At 38.1% G+C, this 22,321-nt stretch overlaps 1 protein-coding gene across 1 annotated transcript in view; it reads left to right on the top strand.

Annotated features, from left to right (window-relative positions):
• The first annotated feature begins 655 nt into the window (after positions 1–655).
• Positions 656–22,321, top strand: part of Baldspot (elongation of very long chain fatty acids protein baldspot) — a 30,835-nt gene continuing 9,169 nt past the window's right edge. Inside the window, exon 1 of the mRNA XM_067135716.2 lies at positions 656–1,331. Within this exon, the coding sequence (XP_066991817.1) occupies positions 1,015–1,331 (317 nt within the window). The 5' untranslated portion in view covers positions 656–1,014. The remainder of the gene's footprint in view (positions 1,332–22,321) is intronic.

Below are 22,321 nucleotides of genomic sequence, written 5' to 3'. Positions count from 1 at the left end.
GCATTTGCCTGAGGAGAAGTGGGAAACCACCGAAAACCACTTCGAGGCTGAGGTGGGAAGAGAACCCCCTCTACCGGTACTCATTTTATCTCTCGAGGCTGAGTGGACGTTCCAGTCTTCGTACGAGATGTGGCAGAGCCGGGAATCGAACCTGGGCCCCCGAGGGTGGCAGCTAATCCCAGTAACCACTGCACCACAGAGGTGGACATCTACCGGTACTACAATATATTCGAGAATTATCAAACAGGAACCTGTCCATTCATTCCATTCCTGATCCGGTCGAATGACTGGAAACAGGCTATGGATTTTCATTTTCAGTCTGTTTGTTGCAACTCCCGAATCTTCTGTGTAACATCATCCTTTGTTGCTTTATATGATTTCAACTTCTAATTGTACTTTCATGTATTAGTGACAACAATATAGCTTAAACAAACTATCGCTTTTGACTTCTGTACGATTCCTTACGTTTGAATAGCGACAGATCTCGACCAAATCTCGACTACTGTGGTAAATTACGATTACGATTACGATTGGCGACAAACGAGGAGAGGGAGAGAATTCTATCCTCATGGCTACCAGAATGCTCTGCCTACTCTTGGCTCGTACTTTTCATTGGTTAGATCATTACTACAGCGGTGCAGTCTGTCGGCAACTGTTAAAAGTGATGGGTGTAGTCAATGGGGCGGGTTACGGCAGTGGCATTTGTACGTTAGTGTGCTTGTATTAAATGTTACGGCTGTGCTGGGGGAGTGATTGGTTATACATGTGGTTTACAAGCTAGAGTGAGTGATTGAAAAAACTTTTGTTGTCACAATTTGTGTATATATTCTCTGTTATAACCTAAACTGATGCATTTAGGGCATTGCCGGTAGTGGCCTATCTGCTGTAACGTATGCCGGCCCGTCGGCCTGTTATATAGGGCATTTAATTTTGTAAAGTTATACATATAAATACACGTTAAAGAATTCTACTATTTTTCGTACTTCTTGTTGAAGGCTTAAACTTTTATACAACATGAATTATATGGAGGTAACTTTACCTAACTATTCGTACGTCTTCAACTTCGAAGAGGAATTCGAGCATCAAGATACACGAGTATGGATGATTAAAAATTGGACGAATGGATTCTACTTTTGTGGAATATACATGATTTTAATATTTGGTGGACAGCATTATATGCAGAGTCGTCCTCGGTTTGAGCTTCGTGGAGTACTGTCACTCTGGAACACAGCTTTAGCTGCTTTCAGCCTTCTTGGAGCATGCCGGACAGCACCTGAGTTCTTTCATGTCCTTAAGAATTATGGTCTCTATCACTCCGTCTGCATTCCAAGGTAATCCTTCCGATCTTAACTTTGTTATAGAGTTTATTTTAGAGATCATTTTTAGTGACATGGGCAGTCTATATTGACATTATCGGTATTCTTAGTCGACAGCACCTTTTCCCGCCCCTTTAAAATGTCATGGGCGAGAGACGAAGGACTTCTTCTGTTAAACTGCATTATGTTAACTTGTTTCAGACATTGCTAAAGTATTCAAAAGTACTTCTCATAGGTCATATTTCTAAGTTTCTATTTTTCAAGACATTATTAGGTAGTTTATTAAGATTTGCTGGGACTCACTAAAATATTCCTTACTTTCTTTAGGCTCATTTTAAATGTTAGCCTATAGGCGCAGTTCAAATAGTTAAACTTATTGTACGGTACCTGTATAAAAATCAGCCTCAGATGTGTCTTGCTAAAGCTTTTCAGTGTTGTACGGTACCTGTATAAAAATCAGCCTCAGATGTGTCTTGCTAAAGCTTTTCAGTGTAACATCCTAGGATGACATTGGCCTACTATTTAAATAAAAGGCAAAACCTGGATATATCTACATAATGTAATTAAAAGCTATTAGCATTTTACGGTTTCAATGTTCACACAGCCGACGTGAGTTAGTAATTTAAAGTAATGTTGTTGGTGGAAGCTGGGTGAGTTTAGAAGTTGGAAGCCAGGCATTGAAAGTACGAGCAAAGTGTAAAGTGTACGTACACGGACAAACATAAGCATTGGATATTGCAGCCAAGTGATGGGAATGGAAGATCATAAGTTAAAGGGTACCGGTAATAACGGGTACGGATCTCTGCACGTGGTTATGAAGGTATTTAGGGGCTGTAGTAAGGATGTAGGGCCTAAAGGAGGAGGCAGTGTAAATCTGTACTAAGATTCCAGCTAGAGTATGGTTCCAACATGTGGGACCCTCGCCAGGATTACGTGATTCGAGAACTGGAAAAAATCCAAAGAAAAGCATTTTGATTTATTGTGGGTACTTTCCGATAAGAGTAACGTTACGAAAAAGTTGCAAAGTTTGGGCTGGAAGGACTTGGGAGAAAGGAGACGGGCTGTTCGACTAAGTGGTATGTTCTGAGCTGTCAGTAGAGAGATGGCGTGGAATGACATTAGTAGACGAATAAGTTTGAGTGGTGTCTTTAAAAGTAGGAAAGATGACAACATGAAGATAAAGTTGGAATTAAAGAGGGCACATTGGGGCAAATATTTGTTTATAGGAAGAGGAATCGGGGATTGGAATAGTTTACCAAGAGAGATGTTTAATATATTTCCAAATTCTTTACAGTTATTTAAGAAAAGACTAGGTAAACAACAGATAGGGCCTAGAGAATCTGTCACCTGGGTGAATGCCCAAACTGCAAATCAGTGGTGATTGATTGAAATACTTCCAATGAGCAGAGGTTCACTGTACATCCATGGAGTAAATCTAGCTGTATATCTGGTCACAGGACTAGCCACAGAGCACCTCGCTAGGTTTCCATTCAAGACAACTACCAATAGCCACATCCAACTCATGACACTATTAATTCAAATCCTAACTGATCATGTGGTATTTGGCTGGTTTTTGTATGTCTGGTGGTATTGGGTATCAAAGAGGCATTGATAGCTTGGATGTAGCAGAATTTCACAAATTTTGGCAGTATACATGAGGAGTATCTGCTGCCGCCTTTTTCTTAAAAGTGGAACTCTCGATTCAGCGAGTAGGTTGGGAATCGAGCTAGTACAAAATGTGCTGGTTGCCAGCCTAATTCCAATATAGTGTATACCATCTAAACGGTTCAGTGCAGTTCTTTATCCTGAACCATACTCCACTCTATACTCTATCTGGGAAAGAACTGTAGCCATGTAAAAACGTACAGTTATAGCACAGCATGATCAGCTCTCTACAAACTTCTGCTGAGAAACTTGGCATGTTAACTGTCAGCACCTCATCGGCCATCACGGCATGATTTGAGGACTGTCATTTGGTGGCAAGTATACGTTGCATACCACTAACTAGCAACAGAGTGTGAACTGCAATTGCATCCAGCTGAATACATACGCACTTACTCGGAACGGAATAGGGTACAAACGCCCCCATTCGCTCCACCATCTGCAGCTACTTGGTGCTTGGAAGTAGTGTTGTGTCCATGTCGCAGACGAGATTCCTGTTGACAGACTATGGTGGTTGTTTAGAAGGACATCACCCTGGGAGGTCTGCCTCCGTAGCATAATGGTGAGTGCTATTAGCTGCCGTCCGCGGGGGTCCGGGTTCAATTCCCGGTACTGCCAAGAATTTAAGAATGGCAGAACGACTCGTATGTGGTCGCAATAGTACATGCAGCTTGCCTCCATTGGGGGTGTGCCTGAAAAGACCTGCACCACCTCGGGATGAGGACACGAGTTTACCCTGTGAGAACCAGGTTCCCAGTAGAGGGATCAAGCAAAAGGGTGTCGTAGCCTCTAGCTCTTCCCTACCAATTGCGTACTCTTTGGAGAAGAGCCAGCACGTGGTTTGCTGGGTTTCTTCAGGGTTGCAGTAAACCCTTATGGGGTTGGAAAACGCTTCTTCCACAACTGTGAAGGGGGGGTGCTGAGACTACTTCGTCCGCCTTTTTGGTCTAGAGATTGGAAGGATATATCAATCAATAATGCTACAATATTATAGGTGAAGATTACAATATGAAATGTGCCATAGAGAGAATGAAAAGTTGAGACAGACTTGCATTCATTTAATGTTTCTGAGTCACGTAGCTGTCAGCTTTCATTTCAGAGATAATGAATTCAAACCCCACTGTTTGCAATCCTGAAGATGGTTTTCTGTTATTTCCCATTTAAGGCCACAGTCACTCTCTTCCCACTCTTAGCCCTTTCCTATCCCATCATTGCCATAAGGACTATCTGGGTTGGTGCGACATTAAAAGAAAGAAAGAAGATCCTGAAGTAGATGGCATAGAAGTAGACGGGATCACAAATCTAGATGTGAAAAGTAACATTTCATTCATTCATAGTTGTTTGTGAGTGAGCATTGAGAGTCATAATGATCTAGGCCTGCGATAAAAGAATGTGTATCGGTATTCAAGAATAGCTTATTTACTTGACTTATGTCCTTTTACTCTTTTGCAGAGCATAGGGTTTCGACAGAGCAGTGCCAGCGTATCCTGTTTTGAGCCAGGGTCTTGAGTTCTGCAAAGGTCTTCCCTTGTTTTGCCTCCTCCGTCATACTGCGTCTCCATGACTTGCTGGGTCTACCTCTCTTCTATTGTCCTTGGGAGTTCCAAAACAGAGCCTTTCTCTCCACTGCATTCTGCTGCTTCCGCAGTGTGTAGCTGATCCATTTCCACTTCCTCTGCTTTATTTGTATGCCAATGGGCTCTTTTTCTGTTTGTTTCCAAAGATCTTCGTTTGAAATTACTTTTGGCCAAAAAATGCGTTTAATTCTCCTTAAGCATCTGTTTACGAATACCTGTAGTTTGAGTGATCTCTGAGGTAACTTTCCAGGTTTCACAACCGTATAACTGTACTGTTTTTACATTTGTTCGAAAAATGCGAAGTTTGGTTTTCATTGAAATTTCTCTGGCCCTTCATACCGGATAGAGTTGTATGAATGCCACATTTGCTTTGTGGATTCTCATTTTGACATCAGCAGCTGCTCCTCCATCCTGCGTAACCACAGTGCCACCAAAGATCTTCGTTTGTACTTTTGGCCAAAAAATGCGTTTAATTCTCCTTAAGCATCTGTTTTTTTTTTTTTTTTTGCTAGGGGCTTTACGTCGCGCCGACACAGATAGGTCTTATGGCGACGATGGGATAGGAAAGACCTAGGAGTTGGAAGGAAGCGGCCGTGGCCTTAATTAAGGTACAGCCCCAGCATTTGCCTGGTGTGAAAATGGGAAACCACGGAAAACCATTTTCAGGGCTGCCGATAGTGGGATTCGAACCTACTATCTCCCGGATAAAAGCATCTGTTTACGAATACCTGTAGTTTGAGTGATCTCTGAGGTAACTTTCCAGGTTTCACAACCGTATAACTGTACTGTTTTTACATTTGTTCGAAAAATGCGAAGTTTGGTTTTCATTGAAATTTCTCTGGCCCTTCATACCGGATAGAGTTGTATGAATGCCACATTTGCTTTGTGGATTCTCATTTTGACATCAGCAGCTGCTCCTCCATCCTGCGTAACCACAGTGCCAAGATATGTAAACTCTTCGACTTCTTGAATGTCTTCATGACTGGCTCTGAATATCTGTTTGCTCTTCACGCTGATATTCATTGCGTTTGTTTTCTGGGCATTTATCCTGAAGCCCACTGCTCCTGCCATTTACTTACAGTAATCACTTACACTTAAGTTCCATAGTAGTTTACTGCATGATAAACAAAGGACCAAAGAAATAAATAAAAATCAGAACTCTTGCACTACCTTATTGTCAAGTTAGTGGAACAGGATTAATCTAAGTAAAGGCAAAGGGCTGTTATTGATCTTATTTCAGATTACTCTTCGTGACTAATCCCACTTCATGTAGTCTTTTATCTAATTAGATTTATTTACACCAAGCAAATTGACCATCCGGTTAGGGTCGAGCAACTGAGAGCTTGCATTCGTGAGATAGTGAGTTTGAACCCCACCATTGGCATCCCTGATCATGGTTTCCCATGGTTTTCCCATTTTCACACCTGGCAAATGCTGAGGTTGCACCTTAATCTGCCATGCGGTTAGGGGCGCGCGGCTGTGAGCTTGCATCCGGGAGATAGTGGGTTCGAATCCCACTGTCGGCAGCCCTGAAGGTGGTTTTCCATGGTTTCCCATTTTCACAGGAGGCAAGTGTTGGGGCTGTACCTTAATTAAGGCCACGGCCGCTTCCTTCCCACTCCTAGCCCTTTTCTATTCCATCGTCATCATAAGACCTATCTGTGTCAGTGTCACATAAAGCAAATTGTAAATAAATAAAACTATTTATCTACAAAGTGTTGTTTGTAAAAGTTATTCTATAAAGATAAATGTCTGGAGGCAGAAAACACTGCACGATGCCATTATGATAAAAATTTTCAAAAAGGGACAGTAAATCCTGCAAAATGGTTTATTTCATTGTAAGCCTGGTGTATCAGTCAATCAATCAATCAATCAATCAATCAATCAATCAATCAATCAATCAATCAGTCACCACTGACCTGATTTAGGGCATTCACTCTGGTGGCGGGTTCCCTCTGTTCTTTATCTAGGCTTTTGTTAAATAATTGCAACGAATTGGGAAATTGATTGAACATCTCCCTTGGTTAATTTATTTCAGCCCTTATCTCCTCTTCCTATAAATGAATATTTACTCCAATTTGTCCTTTCGAATTCCAACTTCATCTTTGTATTGTGATCGTTCCTACTTAAAACATTACTCAAACTTAGTCTACTAATGTCGTTCCATGCCATCACTCCACTGACAGCTCAAAATATACTTCTTAGTCGAGCAGCTCGTCTCCTTTCTCTCAGGTATTTCCAGCCCAAACTTAGCAAAATTTTCGTAATGCTACTCTTGTCAGAAATCGCCCAGAACAAACTGCTTTACTTTGGTTTTCTTTTTCCAGTTCTGGAATTAATTCTGCAGGTCCCATACATTGGAACCATACTCTAGTTGGGGTCTTATCAGAGACTAATATGCCCTCTCCTTTACATCCTTACTACAAATCCTAAATACCCTCATAAACCATGTGAAGAGAGAGATCTGTAACCTTTACTTACAATCCTGTTTTCGCAATTACCCCAATGAAGATCTTCCCTTGTATTAATACCTCGTACTTACAGTGATCCCCATAGGCTAAGGAACTTTAATCCCATCATCACAGTAATTAAAACTGAGAGGACTTTTCGTATTGGTGAAACTCTCAACGTGACTATGAACCCCATTTATCATCCATCATACTACTGCCTGCTCTCCATCTCACAACATTGTTGAGATCTTTTTGCAGCTGCTCACAGTGTTGTAACTTATTTATTACTTTATACAGTAGGCCTATATTATCTACAAAAAGCCTTATCTCCAATTCCAGTTTTTTTACTCATATCGTTTATAGCCTATATCAGAAAACATAAAGGTCCAATAATACTGTAACCGAGCTCGATAGCTGCAGTCGCTTAAGTGCGGCCAGTATTCGGGAGATAGTGGGTTCGAACCCCACTGTCGGCAGCCCCGAAGATGGTTTTCCGTGGTTTCCCATTTTCACACCAGGCAAATGCTGGGGCTGTACCTTAAGGCCACGGCCGCTTCCTTCCTACTCCTAGCCCTTCCCTGTCCCATCGTCGCAATAAGACCTATGTGTGTCGGTGCGACGTAAAGCCAATAGCAAAAAAAAAAAACTGTAAAACTGGCTTGAGGAATTCCCCTCTTAATGATTACAGGATCAGCTCATTTTTCACCCTGCTGGGGCTGTACGTACCTCAATTAAGGCCACAGCCGCTTTCTTGTCGGTGCGACATGAAGCAAATTGAAAAAAACTTCACGTACTCTTAATTCTCAGAGTTCTGTTTTCTACAAATATATCCACCCATTCAGCCACTCTGTTGTGTAGTCCAGTTACATTAATTTTTGCCCATGATCTATCCTGTCAGACGCCTTCGATAGGTCAATTGTGATACAGTCCGCTTGACCTCCTAAACCTAAGATATCTGCTATATCTTTCTGGAATCCTACAAGTTGAGCTTCAATGGAATAACCTTTCCTAAATCCAAACTGTTTTCTATCAAATTAGTTATTAATATTGCAAACATGCCTAATAGAATGAGAATGTGTTCCGGTAGCTTACATGAAACTCTTCAAACTGACTAGCCTGTAATTTTTGGCTTTATGTTCATCACCTTTTCATTTATACACAGGGGCTATTATAGCAACTCTCCATCCATTTGGTGTAGTTCCTTCATGCAAACAGTAATCAAAGAAGTACTTCAGACATGGTACAATATCCCAACATATTGTCTTTAGTATATCCTCAGAAATCTTATAAATTCCAGCTGTTTTCTAGTTTTCAACTTTTGTATCTTATTGTTAATATCTTTGTTATTATAGATACATTTCAATACCTTGTTAATATTAGTCACCACCTCTATCTGGACATTATCCTTGTAACAAACAATCTTTACATACTGCTAACTGAATATTTCTGCCTTCTGTAGATCCTCACATGCACACTCCCCCTTGTTTATTAACAATTCCTGGAATGTCCTTGAACCTGATTCTGCCGTAGTACCTCTACATACCCTTCCATTTTTCACTAAAATTGGTATAACTACCAATTATGCTTGCCATCATGTTATCCTTAGCTGATTTCTTTACTAGATTCAATTTCCTAATAAGTTTCTTCTTACTTTCACAACCATTTCTTCCCCTATTTCTTTCCAACCTGCACTTATATAAGAGAACTTCATTGGCATCTCTTCCTTACACAAAGACGTGTATTGTCAGTGTTGAAAAGGAGCCAGGGAATACTGATGAAGACGAGTCATGAAAGAAGACTGGAACAGCATGGTGCAATTAAATTTAAGTAGTGCTCTACTCATCTGATGTCCTGTAATTATTAAATGTCTTGCAAACTCCTGAGCTCCTGGAGGGATGAGAACTATCAGTTTAAATGAAATTAAATAGATTGTTTTTGATTTTGTATTATAGGATATCGCAGCCAGATTCAGTGGTACCAGTAGTTTGCTATTCCATTAGATTTTTCAGATTGGATTGGAAGCTCCAAATTTGTTCAAAACATTCTTAATGGTCTGTGTAAGTTACAGTTCCCCATATAAGATATTTAGGAATGTTTCTGTTTCTTGAGTTTCATGGAAATATTTAAAGAAATAACCTTAATATAAATTACAAAATAATTATTGTATTTAAGTGCATTATAAAATGGTGTTCAAAGACAATTACAAGAAGAGCAATAAGTTATGGCTGTTGAAATGGAAATTCAACACTAGACCCCATCTTCAGTATGAGGCAGTTGATGGAAAAACATTATGAATATGGAAGAGATGAGCTGATGACATTCCTTGATTTAGAAAAGGCTCCATAGCAAAAGTGTGGAAAGAAATGGAAAACAAATGGTAGAATATGTGCAAGCACTGTTGTACAAAGATTGCTGCAGCAGTGTCCAGAGTGGTGGTGGCAGTTACTATTTTAAGAGGAAGTACAACTGGGCAACCATCTTTTATCATCGCTAATCAGAGGGGAAAAATCTAAGAGATCCAACACTTAAAAAAATGAAGGTATTGGCATTATAAAGGAAAGGGCCATAAAATGTGTGATAATGAAAGATTCTCTAGGCCTAGAAAACCTGGTACCATTGGGGTTGAAAAAGAACAAGAATTGTCCAAGGGAGGTTGGATGGGAAAGATGAGGGTGAGGTGCCTTAACACAAGTAAGCCAAAGGAACCATGGTTGCCAACCAATGCTCCCAAGTTGAGATCGCTTGTTACCCCTTTTAATTGCTTCTCATGATAGGTAGCACATGTGGGGAGTACAAAGTGATTTGGAATGAAATTGGGGCTACAACAAGGAATTCTACTGTCACCACTGCTATTCATAATGGTTATGGATGAAATTGTAAAGGAAATTAAGGAAAAATATAGACAGGGAGCTGAAGGTAACAAAATTCTCTTTGCAGATTATATAATGGAATAGGGAGCAGACAGAGAAGAAATATAAAGGCAGTTGTACATGTTGACAGAGATTATAGAAAACTATGGAAAGATCAGCATGGAAAGGAGTGGAGTGGAATGGTGTTGAATAGAGGAGAAAAGGGAAAGGATTTATAAAAATATGGGGACAAAACTTAAAAAAATGTTAAGAGGTTGAAGTACCGGGGAAGCGAACTAATGCTTTTTTTTTTTTTTTTTTGCTTTACGTCGCACCGACACAGATAGGTCTTTTGGAGACGATGGTACAAGGAAGGGCTAGGAGTGGGAAGGAAGTGGCCGTGGCCTTAAGGTACAGCCCCAGCATTTGCCTGGTGTGAACATGGAAAACCACAGAAAACCATTTTCAGGTCCACAAGTTCCAGGGTTGGTTGTAAAATGATTCAACAGGGAAATGCATTTTACCAGAATGTGACAAATGTGGTATGGAGGTAGGAAGAACCAATGAAGTGTAAAGAGGCAATGTGTAAGATGTACTGCTGTTCAGTATTAGCATATGCAGAAGACACTGACAAAAAGACAGGAGAATAAAATCCAGGTCAGTGAAATGAAATTTTTAAGATAGGAAAGATAAGTAAGAAATGAAGATGTCAGGAAGGAAATTGGAGTGGAAAAGCTTTAAGACAGAATAGAGATAAACTTAGATGGCTTGGACATGTGAAGAGGATGGAAGAGGAAGGAGACCGAAGTGGATAATAGAGACGCAGACTAAGGTGGTTGAAAATGATCTGCGATAGTCTCGGCCTCCGAATCTCAAGACAGCGGGTTCAAACCCTTCAGAGGTAGTCTGATGTTTGAAGGGCGGGAAAAGGTCCATTCGACGCTCCATGCCGTACAATGTTGGCATGGAAAAGACCTCATGTTTTACAATCTTGGTTTGTAACTTGATGTTTTATTCCACCTAATCAATACATGAACTTTTTTATGAATAGGACAAGTTTCAACCGTATAACTCGGTAATCTTCAGCTATTCATTAAACTAAAATAAGGATGCAATCTTTAAATAAAATGGGGTTTGTAAACCCTGAGCTAAAAGTAAAAATACATTGTGAAATACAGTACTTTAGTCTGCATTAAGATTCTTGAATTATCACTTGACACTTAGTCTTCTGAAATAATGAGAATAGAATAATTTAAAAACTTGGTAGGAATGTTCCAATTGTGTACAGGTTGCTTCATAGAAATTAACAATGTTTTAAAATAATAAAAAGATTATGTGCAAATTACAGGCAAGCAACCTGACAATGGTTGTTCAAATGTGCAAAAACAAGTAATTTAATTTGGGCCGTGAAGAAATTATTTCATCTGGAACACATTGAGCCTTATGAGAGTAACCTGTATATCACTGTGTACTGATGATCCATAGTATGAATCTGATGTATGTAGTTCATAAAAAAAGTAGTAAATAACCACAATGATCAATCATCAAAGAGGGAATATTTGAAGGATATCCCAATGTTCTTAAAGCGCGTTTACATCAGTCCTTAAGGGGCTTAAATGGGGGGATATCCTTCGAGGTCGCTGTGTGACGCCTGGCCCAGCTGTCAGACACAGTGACTCATAACGCCCTACTTCTATTACTATTTTATTCTAATAAACAATTATTATTTACCCTACAAGCCTCCGTAGCTCAGGCGGCCTCTCACCGCTGGGTTCTGTGGTTCAAATTCCGGTCGCTCCATGTGAGATTTGTGTTGGACAAAGCGGAGGCGGGACAGGTTTTTCTCCAGGTACTCCGGTTTTCCCTGTCATATTTCATTCCAGCAACACACTCCAATATCATTTCATCTCATCCGTCATTCATTAATCATCTCCCCAGAGGAGTGCGACAGGCTTCAGCAGCCAGCCGAATTCCTATCCTCGCTGCTAGATGGGGGCTTCATTCATTCCATTCCTGACCTGGTCGAATGACGAAACAGGCTGTGGATTTTATTTTCATTTACCCTACAGTGTTTTAAATACACAAATGTATAAATAAAACATGTAAAATATATATATATAACTAGCAAGATATTCGTGTTTCGCTACGGTATTATAATGAAATTTATAATTGAATGCTTAACGTTTTATATATAATCCGCCGAAATTCGCGATCTAACTCATTTTCTGAGAGATTACGGCTAAGTTCCTCCCATTTTTCAATCTTTCTTTCCAGCAATCTATTTCGTACTTCCCGCGCTAGGGCCAGGTATTCCACCCGGCCAGTTGGATCTCTAAATCTTTGCCACCTTTTCCTATAAGCATTTCAATATGTATCAAATCCTTGAGGAGATCCGGCGTGGTGTTGTCTTGGGAACCTTGGCGGTACTGAACCCGCGGCCGGACTGCAGTCGTAGTCATTACCCGGCCAGGACCCATTTCCAGCGCGGTCCGCACATTTTCACGACGGTCCAGAACATTATTGTTATTATTATTATTAGGGTGCGTGATATTAGTTGAATTTAGGTTATTCTGGCGGTAAATTACATCCTCTGCCTTTATCATTGCTGACAATGTGACCAGCACTATCGTCGCGCGTAAGAAAGTGCGCAAGATTCTGGCAACACGAATGATATACTTCCGTGAATTATTGACCTTATTATAGAGGTGAACAATTGCATGGTCAATGCCATTCATATCGTTTATTTCAAATGTTTTTAAATTTTTATTTATATGCCAGGAGAATCCACTGTAATCTAACTTTATGTACTCCAAAGGAAAAGATAGTTCTTGAAAACGAACCGAGGAAAGATAAAAAATGATCAGTTTATGATCAGAATAAGTACATTGCGATTCCAAATACCAATGTTCATGTCTGTTACGTTCAGTTCTGAGATATAAGTATCCCCATAAAGAGAATTCACTTTTTTTTCACTTCCCCCTCCCCTAAGTGAATTTCCTGTTAAAAATACTTGTCTCTTTAATAGTAGAGGATCTTCTAAATACCAATTATCACGACTCTAACCTCTTCAGTTTTTGAGATATGTGTCCACATAAAGGGAATTCAACTCCTTTTCACCCCCGCTCCCCAAAATGATTTCGCCCAAAAACGCTTTTTTCTTTGTTTTTAAAGGTGATCCAAATATCAATTTTTACGTCTGTAACAACTTGAGTTTTTATTAGATGTAAGTATTCTCATACAATTAATCCAATTAATTTTTCAATTTTTCACCTCCCCCCCCCCCCCTTTCATTGGATTTTCCGAGAATACGTGTTTGTTTAATTTTAAAGCAGATTCCAAATACTAATTTTCACGTCTGCTAAATCTTTCGTTTTTGAGATAGTAGTATCCTCATACAAATAATTCAACTAATTTTTCAATTTCCCTCCTCCCTTTAGGTGGATTTCCGAAAACAGAAAATACGTATTCCTTTATTTTTAAAGGAAATTCCAAGTACCAAATTTCACATTTATAACATCTTCAGCTTTTGAGATATCAGTATCCTAATTAAAAGAATTCAACACCATTTTCAGTCACTTTTACCCCTCCACCCAAGTGGTTTTTCAGAAAAAAAATACATGTTTCTTTATTTTCAATAGAGATAAAAAATACAATTTTTTCACTTCGGTAACATGTTAAGTTTTTTGAGATATACTGTAGACATGATCATTTTAAAATTTCACCCCCTTTTTAGTTCCCCTTAAGTGGAGTTTCCAAAAACAAATCACCAATGTTTCTTTATTTTTACAGGAGATTCCAAATACCAATTTTTACATCTGTAACATTTTATGTTTCTGAGATATACTGTAGATATAGTCTTTCTAAAAATTCATCCCAATTTGTTACTCCTGTTTAACCCCCATTAATTAGATTTTCCAAAAACAAAAAAATAAGTGTTTCTTTATTTTCAAAGGAGATCCCAAATACCAATTTTCAGGTCTGTAATATCTTCTGTTTCTGAGATATAAGTATCCTCAGTTAAGGATTCAACCCCCTTTTCACCCTTTTTCACCCCTCCTACTGGGATTTTCCAAAAACAAAAATGTGTGTTCCTTTATTTTTGAAGGGGATTCTAAATACAAATTTTTACATCTGTACACTTTAAAAGTTTTGAGATATAGTTTAGTTTAGTTTATTGCCTTTCTTATATGGCGGGGCTCAGGCTATGAAGCCTGCTATTATGCCAAACCATATTATACAACAGCTTTATACAATTTACAGAATAATGTACATAAAATATATTTCTAAAAATCACTAAAATTAATTTACTTAACCTCTATAATTTTGTATCCTTATTGATAATTAAGAGCTAATTATTGATAATTAAGAGCTAATTATTAAATTCTTACGTTAGTAAAATCTACTTTTTACATATTTGTGTACCACATTAAACATTTCCTTTTAAATAACTTCGGATTGCCTGTGCCTCTAATTTCAGCTGGGATTGAGTTCCAGGAACGTATGGTAGCAGGTATGAATGAGTTGTTGTACGAGTTACTGTGGTGAATGGGAATGGACAAGAGGGAACGTGTGGATGACCTTGAGTGAGCTCTATCGGAAGGGGAGAGGTATTTAAAGTCTGTTCTAAGATAGTCTGGTTTGTTTGTTTGCAGAATACTGTGGAGAAGGGAAACAGCGTGGTATTTACGTCGTTCAGTCAATCTTAGCCATGACAGCTGAGAGAGGAAAGGGCTAATATGAGTTTGGATTGGGATATTTAATACGAATCGGGCACAAGCATTGTAGGCTCGCTGTAGTCGACATGAAAGTGTTTTGCTCATACTATTATAAACTACATCTCCGTACCGGTAGTCAAATATTGGAAATATTAGACTCTGTACTAATAATTTTCTTGTGTTTCTTGGAAGGAAGTCCCTCATCCTTTTTGTAGAATGTAATGAGTAGAACACTCTTTGACAAATTTTTGTGACATGTTCCGACCAACTTAAATATTTATCAAATACTACTCCAAGGTTCTTTACATGATCGCTAAATGTTATTGGTATTCCACTGAGCATAACACTGGGTATAGACGTGTTTTGTATTTTAGCATGAGATTTATACGTGCCAATTATGATGGCCTGTGATTTTGATGGGTTCATTTTCAGGCCATGTCTGCTAGTCCAGTCATTAACATTTGCTAAGTCTTCGTTTAACTTAGTGATTGAATTGTTTAAGTCATTAGGCTTTGTGTGAATATATAACTGAATATCATCTGCATACAGGTGATATTTACAGTTGGTCAGCGTCTCAGATAAGTCGTTCATGTACAGTGAGAACAAAAGTGGTGACAATACTCCTCCCTGAGCCACGCCCATCTGAGTGGTTTGCCACGAAGATATATCGTTTCCCACTGAAACGCGCTGCTGACACTCATTTTAAAAATTCACCCCAGTTTTCAACCCCTCATTAATTGGATTTTCCAAAAACAAAAAATGTGTGTTTCTTTATTTTTAACGGAGATTCCAAATACCAATTTTCAGGTCCGTAATATCTTCAGTTTCTGAGATATAAGTATCCTCATTAAAGGCATTCAACCCCTTTTCACACCTCCTATTGAGACTTTCCGAAAACAAAAAAATACGTGTTCCTTTATTTTTAATGAAGGTTCTAAATACCAATTTTTACATTTTTATATATAGATATATACAGTATAAAATAACTTGTCCTGTTTGATTCATCATCGTCAAGCCGAAACTACTTGACATAAAGAAATGAAATTTTGGGCATACATTCATATTACAACATAGGTGCTCACTAAGGGAGGATTTTTGGAAATTCCTTCGCTAAGGGGGTGAATTTTTAAAATGAGTGTATCTCTTTCTTGAAAACTGAACACTTTAAAGACATGAAAATTGGTATTTGGAATCTCCTTTACAAATAAGGAAACATGCATTTTTTTGTTTTCATGAAATCCTGTTGAGGAGGATGAAGATGTGAAAAAGGGGTTGAATAACTTTTATGTGGATACTTCTATATCTCAAAAACTGAAGATGTTAGTCATAAAAATTGGTATTTGAAGTCTCCTTTAAAGATAAAGAAACACATATTTTGTTTTTGGGTGGTGGACACGAGCGACAAAGGGGGTGAATTCTTAAAATGAGTATATCTCAAAAACGTAACGTGTTACAGACTTGAAAATTGGTATTTGGAATATGCTGCAAAAGTAAAGGAACATGCATAATTTGTTTTCTGAAAATCCACATAAGGGGAAGTGTTAAAAGGGCGTACATTTTTAAAATGAGCATATATGCAGTATATATCAAAAATGTAACACGTTACAGATGTGAAAATTGGTATTTTTAATCTTTTAAAATAAAAGTAACATGTATTTGTTTGTTTTGGGAAAAAACACTTCAGTGGGGAGGTGTAAAAAGGACTGAAAAGGGGTATAATTCTTTTTATGTGGATACTTAAATCTCAGAATCTGAAGATGTTAGACATGAAAACGAGTATTTGGAATCCCCTTTAAAATTAACACATTTTTTTTGTTTGCAGTAAATCCACTTAAGGGAGTGGGGTGAGTGAAGAGAAGTGAAGTTAAGTTGATTTCTTTTTATGGGGATACTTAACATCAAATACTGAAGATGTTACAGACGTGAAAATTGTTACTTGGAATCTCTTAAAAATAAAGAAATGCACATTTTTTGTTGGTGGTGGGGGGAAGGGAATGAAATTAAGTGGGGTGTAAAAGAAGTTGAATTCTTTTTATGAGGATACAAATAAGAAATGGACTTAAAGCAATACACCCCTAAGGGGTTTTGACTCTGGGATGAGGAATGAAGACAAAAATATACATTTATATGAAACAGTTTGAATTATGAAGTTAAAATGTCATATGATATCCTAGGTGTTAAATACAGAAGGTTTGAAACAAATTTAACCCCTGAGAGAGTTAAATGGGGGTTCAGATCCAAAAAACAAATATATTAATTCCTTCCTCCGAAACGGTTCAACATACGAAGACAGAATTCCAAAGAGCGATAAATATTTTAAATCCTAGGTGTGAAATAGGAAATATGTTTAAATGTTCCACCACTAAAGTGTCGAATGAGGTTAGCTCCATAAACTAAATTATTCATCCCACCAAAATGGTTTGGCGTACAAAGTTGTAATTTTACGAGGAGGGTCTTCTTTTATGTCCTAGGTGTAAAATACCGTATACTTCAAAACATTTCTCCCCTAAGAGGTTTAGATGGTAGTTGACTCTCAAAAACACAAAATGCATTTTTCCAAAACCGTTTCAGGCTCGAACATAACTTTTTTTTAATGAAGGATAGTCTTCTATATCCTAGATGTTAATAAATATTTTAAAATGTTCACCCCTTAAAAAGGTATTCATTCCTCCCTTACTGTTTGATGTACAAAATCAAAATTTCAGAGGTTAGTCACTTTTGTGTCCTAGATGTTAAATCAGATATGGTTTAAGACATTCAAATTCTTCCGTATGGGGTTCAAGTGGGTGGTAGATAATAAAATAATCACTCCTCCAACATTATTTGACGTACGAACTGAGGACATAATTTACCAGCTCAGGTAACAGTGGACTCTCCAAAATGTGAAACTTTGAATAATTAATTTTAAAGCCGTAGCGAAGCACGGGTATCTTGCTTAGTATTTATATTAAAAATACTGAAACTTCCTTGCTCCTGGATGAGTAGACTCTAAATATGAAGTTTGGTCAAGATCTATTCAGCCGTTCACCCTTGATGGTGGGAACAAACAGAGAAACAGACACGAAAGCCAAGAACTACTGATATGATCTGAAGTTCACCTAACTGATAAATAGACCTATATCAAACTATGGTGGAACAAATGACATTACAGACAGCGGACCCCCAACAATTTTATGTATAATAATAATAATCTCGTTTTAAGCTTAATTATGTGCAGGAATCTCTCTCTCAATAACAGTGCGAACAAGGAACTGAACATCTCATATGGTAAGACAGTAATCAATGATGCCAAATTTGTGTCTGAGAACCTACTGAATGAGTAAATAAACCTAACAATCAACATCCTGCAAACAATTTAGTACCTTAAAATTCATCAGTTGGCCTGAGGAAGGGCTGAACCTTCATCTTCTATTTTGAAAGTTTAGTGTTTACTGTTTACCATATTTTGCCAGGAGATTAAGGAAAGATTTAGCAATATATTTTAACACAAAATGTTCTTCTGAAGGACCTACTTGATCAAAAACGACTCACAGATACCATTATCTCGTACACTATTGACTATATATCGACCAAACTTCATATCTAGAGTCTACTCATCCAGGATCACATTTTGATTTGCATATCATTTAAAAATCACTAAGTAGAGGAGGGTTTAAAGGAAGACCAGAAGAGTTTTTAAAATTTTCTGTTACACTATTGATTATATGTAAAATCTGTAGAGTATATGTGAAACACCCCTTCATTTTAAATAATTGTAATGTACATAATTTTGCTTACTCTTCAAATGAAAGAGAAAATTACTATTTTCTACGGTCTGCATGCTCTGCAGCCATTGACAGACACCCTCGCAGACCTTCAGTTATTTGAATCATCCATATGAAGGTTATGCCGAAAGTTTTTAGCAGCGCCTAAACCGTAATTCTGAGGACAATGGGATTATTTTCATTTGAAAGAGCAATGTTTTTCGACCTTGGAACATGCGCGCGCAACCCCTCCTAGCGGTAGTTCCTCCACAGCAAGGGAAGAAAGCACAGGCAGTGCTGAGTCAGACACGGTGCAAGATGGATTTGTCGCGCCGCGATTTTCGAGCAATGATTTTTTTATGATTATCAAAAGAAATTTAAGTTCCGAAGAATGCCATTCTTCTTTGCTGCACGTTTTTGGTGAGGCTGCCCCTTCTAGAGCCACATTTGGAAATTAGTTTTGCGAGTTTTCAAGGGGTCGGCAGTCAATTGAAGATGAACCTCGTCCCGGTCGCCCAGCAACAGCTGTGACTCAAGAAAACATTGATGCTGTGAGGGAAATGATCAAAGCAGATCCACATCTTACATTTTGTGACATTGAAGGGACCTTAAATATTGGGTCAAGAGAAGCGCAGACCATCGTTCACGATTATTTAGGCCTTACCAAGAGATGTGCCCGTTGGGTGCCACATTCCCTGACAGAAAGCCAAAAGGAGGGGAGAGTGGACCGGTGTCATTTCATGCTAGAAAAATTCAATGGAGGGCAGTCTGAAGACACCTACAGTATCGTCAGAGGTGATGAAACATGGGTCTACCCTTATGACCCTGAAACGAATATACAGTCTGCTGTGTGGTGCTTTCCAGGGGAGGAACCACCCACAAAAATTCGAAAATTCGAAGTCAGAGCTCCGGAAGGAAGATGGTGGCAACATTTTTTTTTTTTTTTTTTTACGAAAATGGGGCATCTCACCTCTGTGACCTTGGACACACGTCGTACAGTCAATGCTGAATTGTATGTGAATGACTGTCTTCCTGAAGTCCTTGCCATTTGGAGGTCACAGCACCCAAAGTCCAAGAGTGGGCACCTGCTGCATCACGATAATGCATCTGCACACAGGTCTGCCAGAACAATGTACTTTTTTGAAAGGGAAAAAGTGCGAGTGTTATCTCATCCCCCCTATTTACCTGACCTGGCCCCATGTGACTTCTTTCTGTTCCCTAAGAGCAAGGAAAAAAATAAGTGGCAGCGGTTTTCGTCAGATGAAGAGGCCATTGCAGCGTACGAGAGTGCACTAAGTGACATCCTGAAAGAAGCTTGGACTGAAACATTTTCTAAGTGGTTTTAGAGAATGGAAGAATGTGTACTGCTAATGGAGAGTATTTTGAAAAGTTGTAATTGTTGTTTCGCAAATAAATTTTTTTCTCACACTCTGCTAAAAACTTTCGGCATAGCCCTCATAACGGGGGAAAATCAGATGATGCATTATATTTCGCTCGCCTTAAAGATTAACCTTACCTAATGTAACTTGTCTATACATAATGTAACTGAACACCGTGGAAACATGAGGTAGAACTTTTCCCTTTGGTCTGTCTGACTGGTTATCTATCTGTTTGTATATTCCTAAAAGTGGAGAACTGCTGGTCTTATTTCAACCAGACTATGTAATTGGAATCTACTCACGTAGGATTGTGTTATCAGGTGAAATATGATCGTCATGGTTATCGCATGGAGTTGTATTTTAGGAAGATTGTTCTCAAGTATATTTGTTAACAATAAGTCTGTCAAAAGGCAGTATATAACAAACGTTTAAGAATGTTATTTCTGTTCCTTTGTGCCATGTAGATATTTATTGTACAATGGATAATAACGCAGACGATTACGAAAAATTGGATTTTAGTTGGGCGGATAATATTGCAGGTAATTACCGTGGGACAGGTCGTGCATGTCACTTCAAGGAGGGGTAACGGGAAAATCTAAAGAGCAATTTTACTCTTTTCGATAGGGCAGATATTAAGGGAGGTGTCGCCAGCATCAGAGCACCCCGCCACTGGTCAGAGATACAATATGAAACCTGAGAACCACGGAGAATTTCGCACAACTTTCGACCAAGAATTGTACAATAAATTTGGAATCATCCTCATTCTCTCTCAACTTTTTTCCGCTTCATATTATTTCCCGTTACTGCAATGTGCTTTCATAGGAAAATATAATTTTAACATGTCGCAATAAACTTGTGAATAGAACCATGTTTTTTGCATAAATTCCTGAAGGAAACGTGTAATACAGTACAGATTCCTGTGCGAAGAACAGGTTCAAATGCTAGTTATAAATAAATTTCTTGGGCTGAATTCAAAAAGAACACTTAAAATGGTAGTCACTGATAGTTATACACATGATTTCTTTCATAAATTTATCAGATGTAACGTCTAGCATGAATTTAGTTCAAGAATATAGTGAATATTTAGAATTATTTTCAGTTGAATAATCAAGTTTTCTAGACCCAAAATTGTACTGTTGATTTTATGGTATTACTACATCATTATGCTTATTAAAGTTTTCTAGGTCTACAAATTACAGTTCTTATATGGCACATTGTAGTGTTCCCTTGATGATGATGATGATGATGAAGTTCCTTGTAGAAAACAAATGTTGGGTTTTCTATGGCATCACTCCTTGTACAAGAATATTGAATATCCCTTGTTTTGAGTTTTGATCAAGTAAACTCATGTCCTCATCCTGAGGCAGTGCAGTTCTCCTCAGTCACACCCCCAATGGAGGCAAGTTGCATGTATACCAGCCCTCCTGCCATTCTTAACGTTCTGGCAGCACCAGGAATCTGAACCTGTGTCACCAAGGATGGTAGCTTATTGTGCTATTACCTATGGAAGCTTTGATTGTTCCTCAAAGATTTTGTTTCTACACATTCAAAATGATGCACGCTCTTTAAAGAATTGAAACTAAGAGACCATTGTCACAGAATTGAAAGAATTTTGCTTTAATTGACTGTATAGCACATCTTCTCTTTTCATAAACTTTCCTCTTTTATATCTGAATGTTATCCCATGGTTGATAGAATGGATGTAATTTATTTTGAACGACACCACATTATATTAATTACTTGTTTATTTCATCCATAAAAGCTGAAGGATATGTAAGCATAGCTAACCAATTTTTGAAAAATTAGATAAAACTTTTTTTTTACCTTGTAGCTCTTCCTTTTTATCCAGCTGTCCTTTCTCATGCTCATCAGTGCAACGGTTTGACACCAGTTTTTTATTGTTGGATAATTCACAGAATTTGCACCTTTTGTTAAAAAGTTTAGGCTACATTACACGACTTTGCTTCTATTCATTATAATTTTCAGTGTTTATATATTCATCATGATGACAATAATTACAGTTAATTATACTAGATTAGTATTGCATTTTAATGGTAATTGGATAACCTTGTTGAAGTGTTTTCAACCTTTAGGGAATAGTCATCCACAGCAGCTGACTCTCGGGACGGAATTACTTTGTCTTGTGTGATTACCAATGTTATGATTAGAAAGACATTTGTGTAGGCTACAATGTGGTCATACAGTGCTCAGGATTTAAATTATTTTACTCTATCTTAACTGTCTGTCCTCTCTCTTATCAATATTTTTGAAGAATTTGCATCAGTAAATCATAATTGGGATCTCCATTAAGTCTGTGTCTCTTAGCGCCATTCTCAGTGAACAGACACAATCAAAGTTCCTCGCACTGTACGACCACATCATATATAATTAGTTTCGTTACTACAGCGTTGGTAATGTGTATAAATCGTCAATGTTCTTGTCGTAGGAGTACTAGAAATTCTATTAAAATTAGTTACTCTAGGTTATTTACAGTAATGTGATTCAAAAGAAGAAACAATATTCTCTTGATATGTTTAACATTTTACTTTTAGTTTACACTAGCTTACTCTGGTGTAATGTATCTTGCAATAAAGGTATTATGTTTTTATTAGTTGAGTTATCAATGTAGT

Source organism: Anabrus simplex, chromosome 1 (genome assembly GCF_040414725.1).
Source record: "Anabrus simplex isolate iqAnaSimp1 chromosome 1, ASM4041472v1, whole genome shotgun sequence".
NCBI classification, from domain to species: Eukaryota; Metazoa; Arthropoda; class Insecta; order Orthoptera; family Tettigoniidae; genus Anabrus; species Anabrus simplex.
The sequence above is the reverse complement of the archived record's forward strand: the minus strand, read 5'-3'. Positions and strand labels throughout refer to the sequence as shown.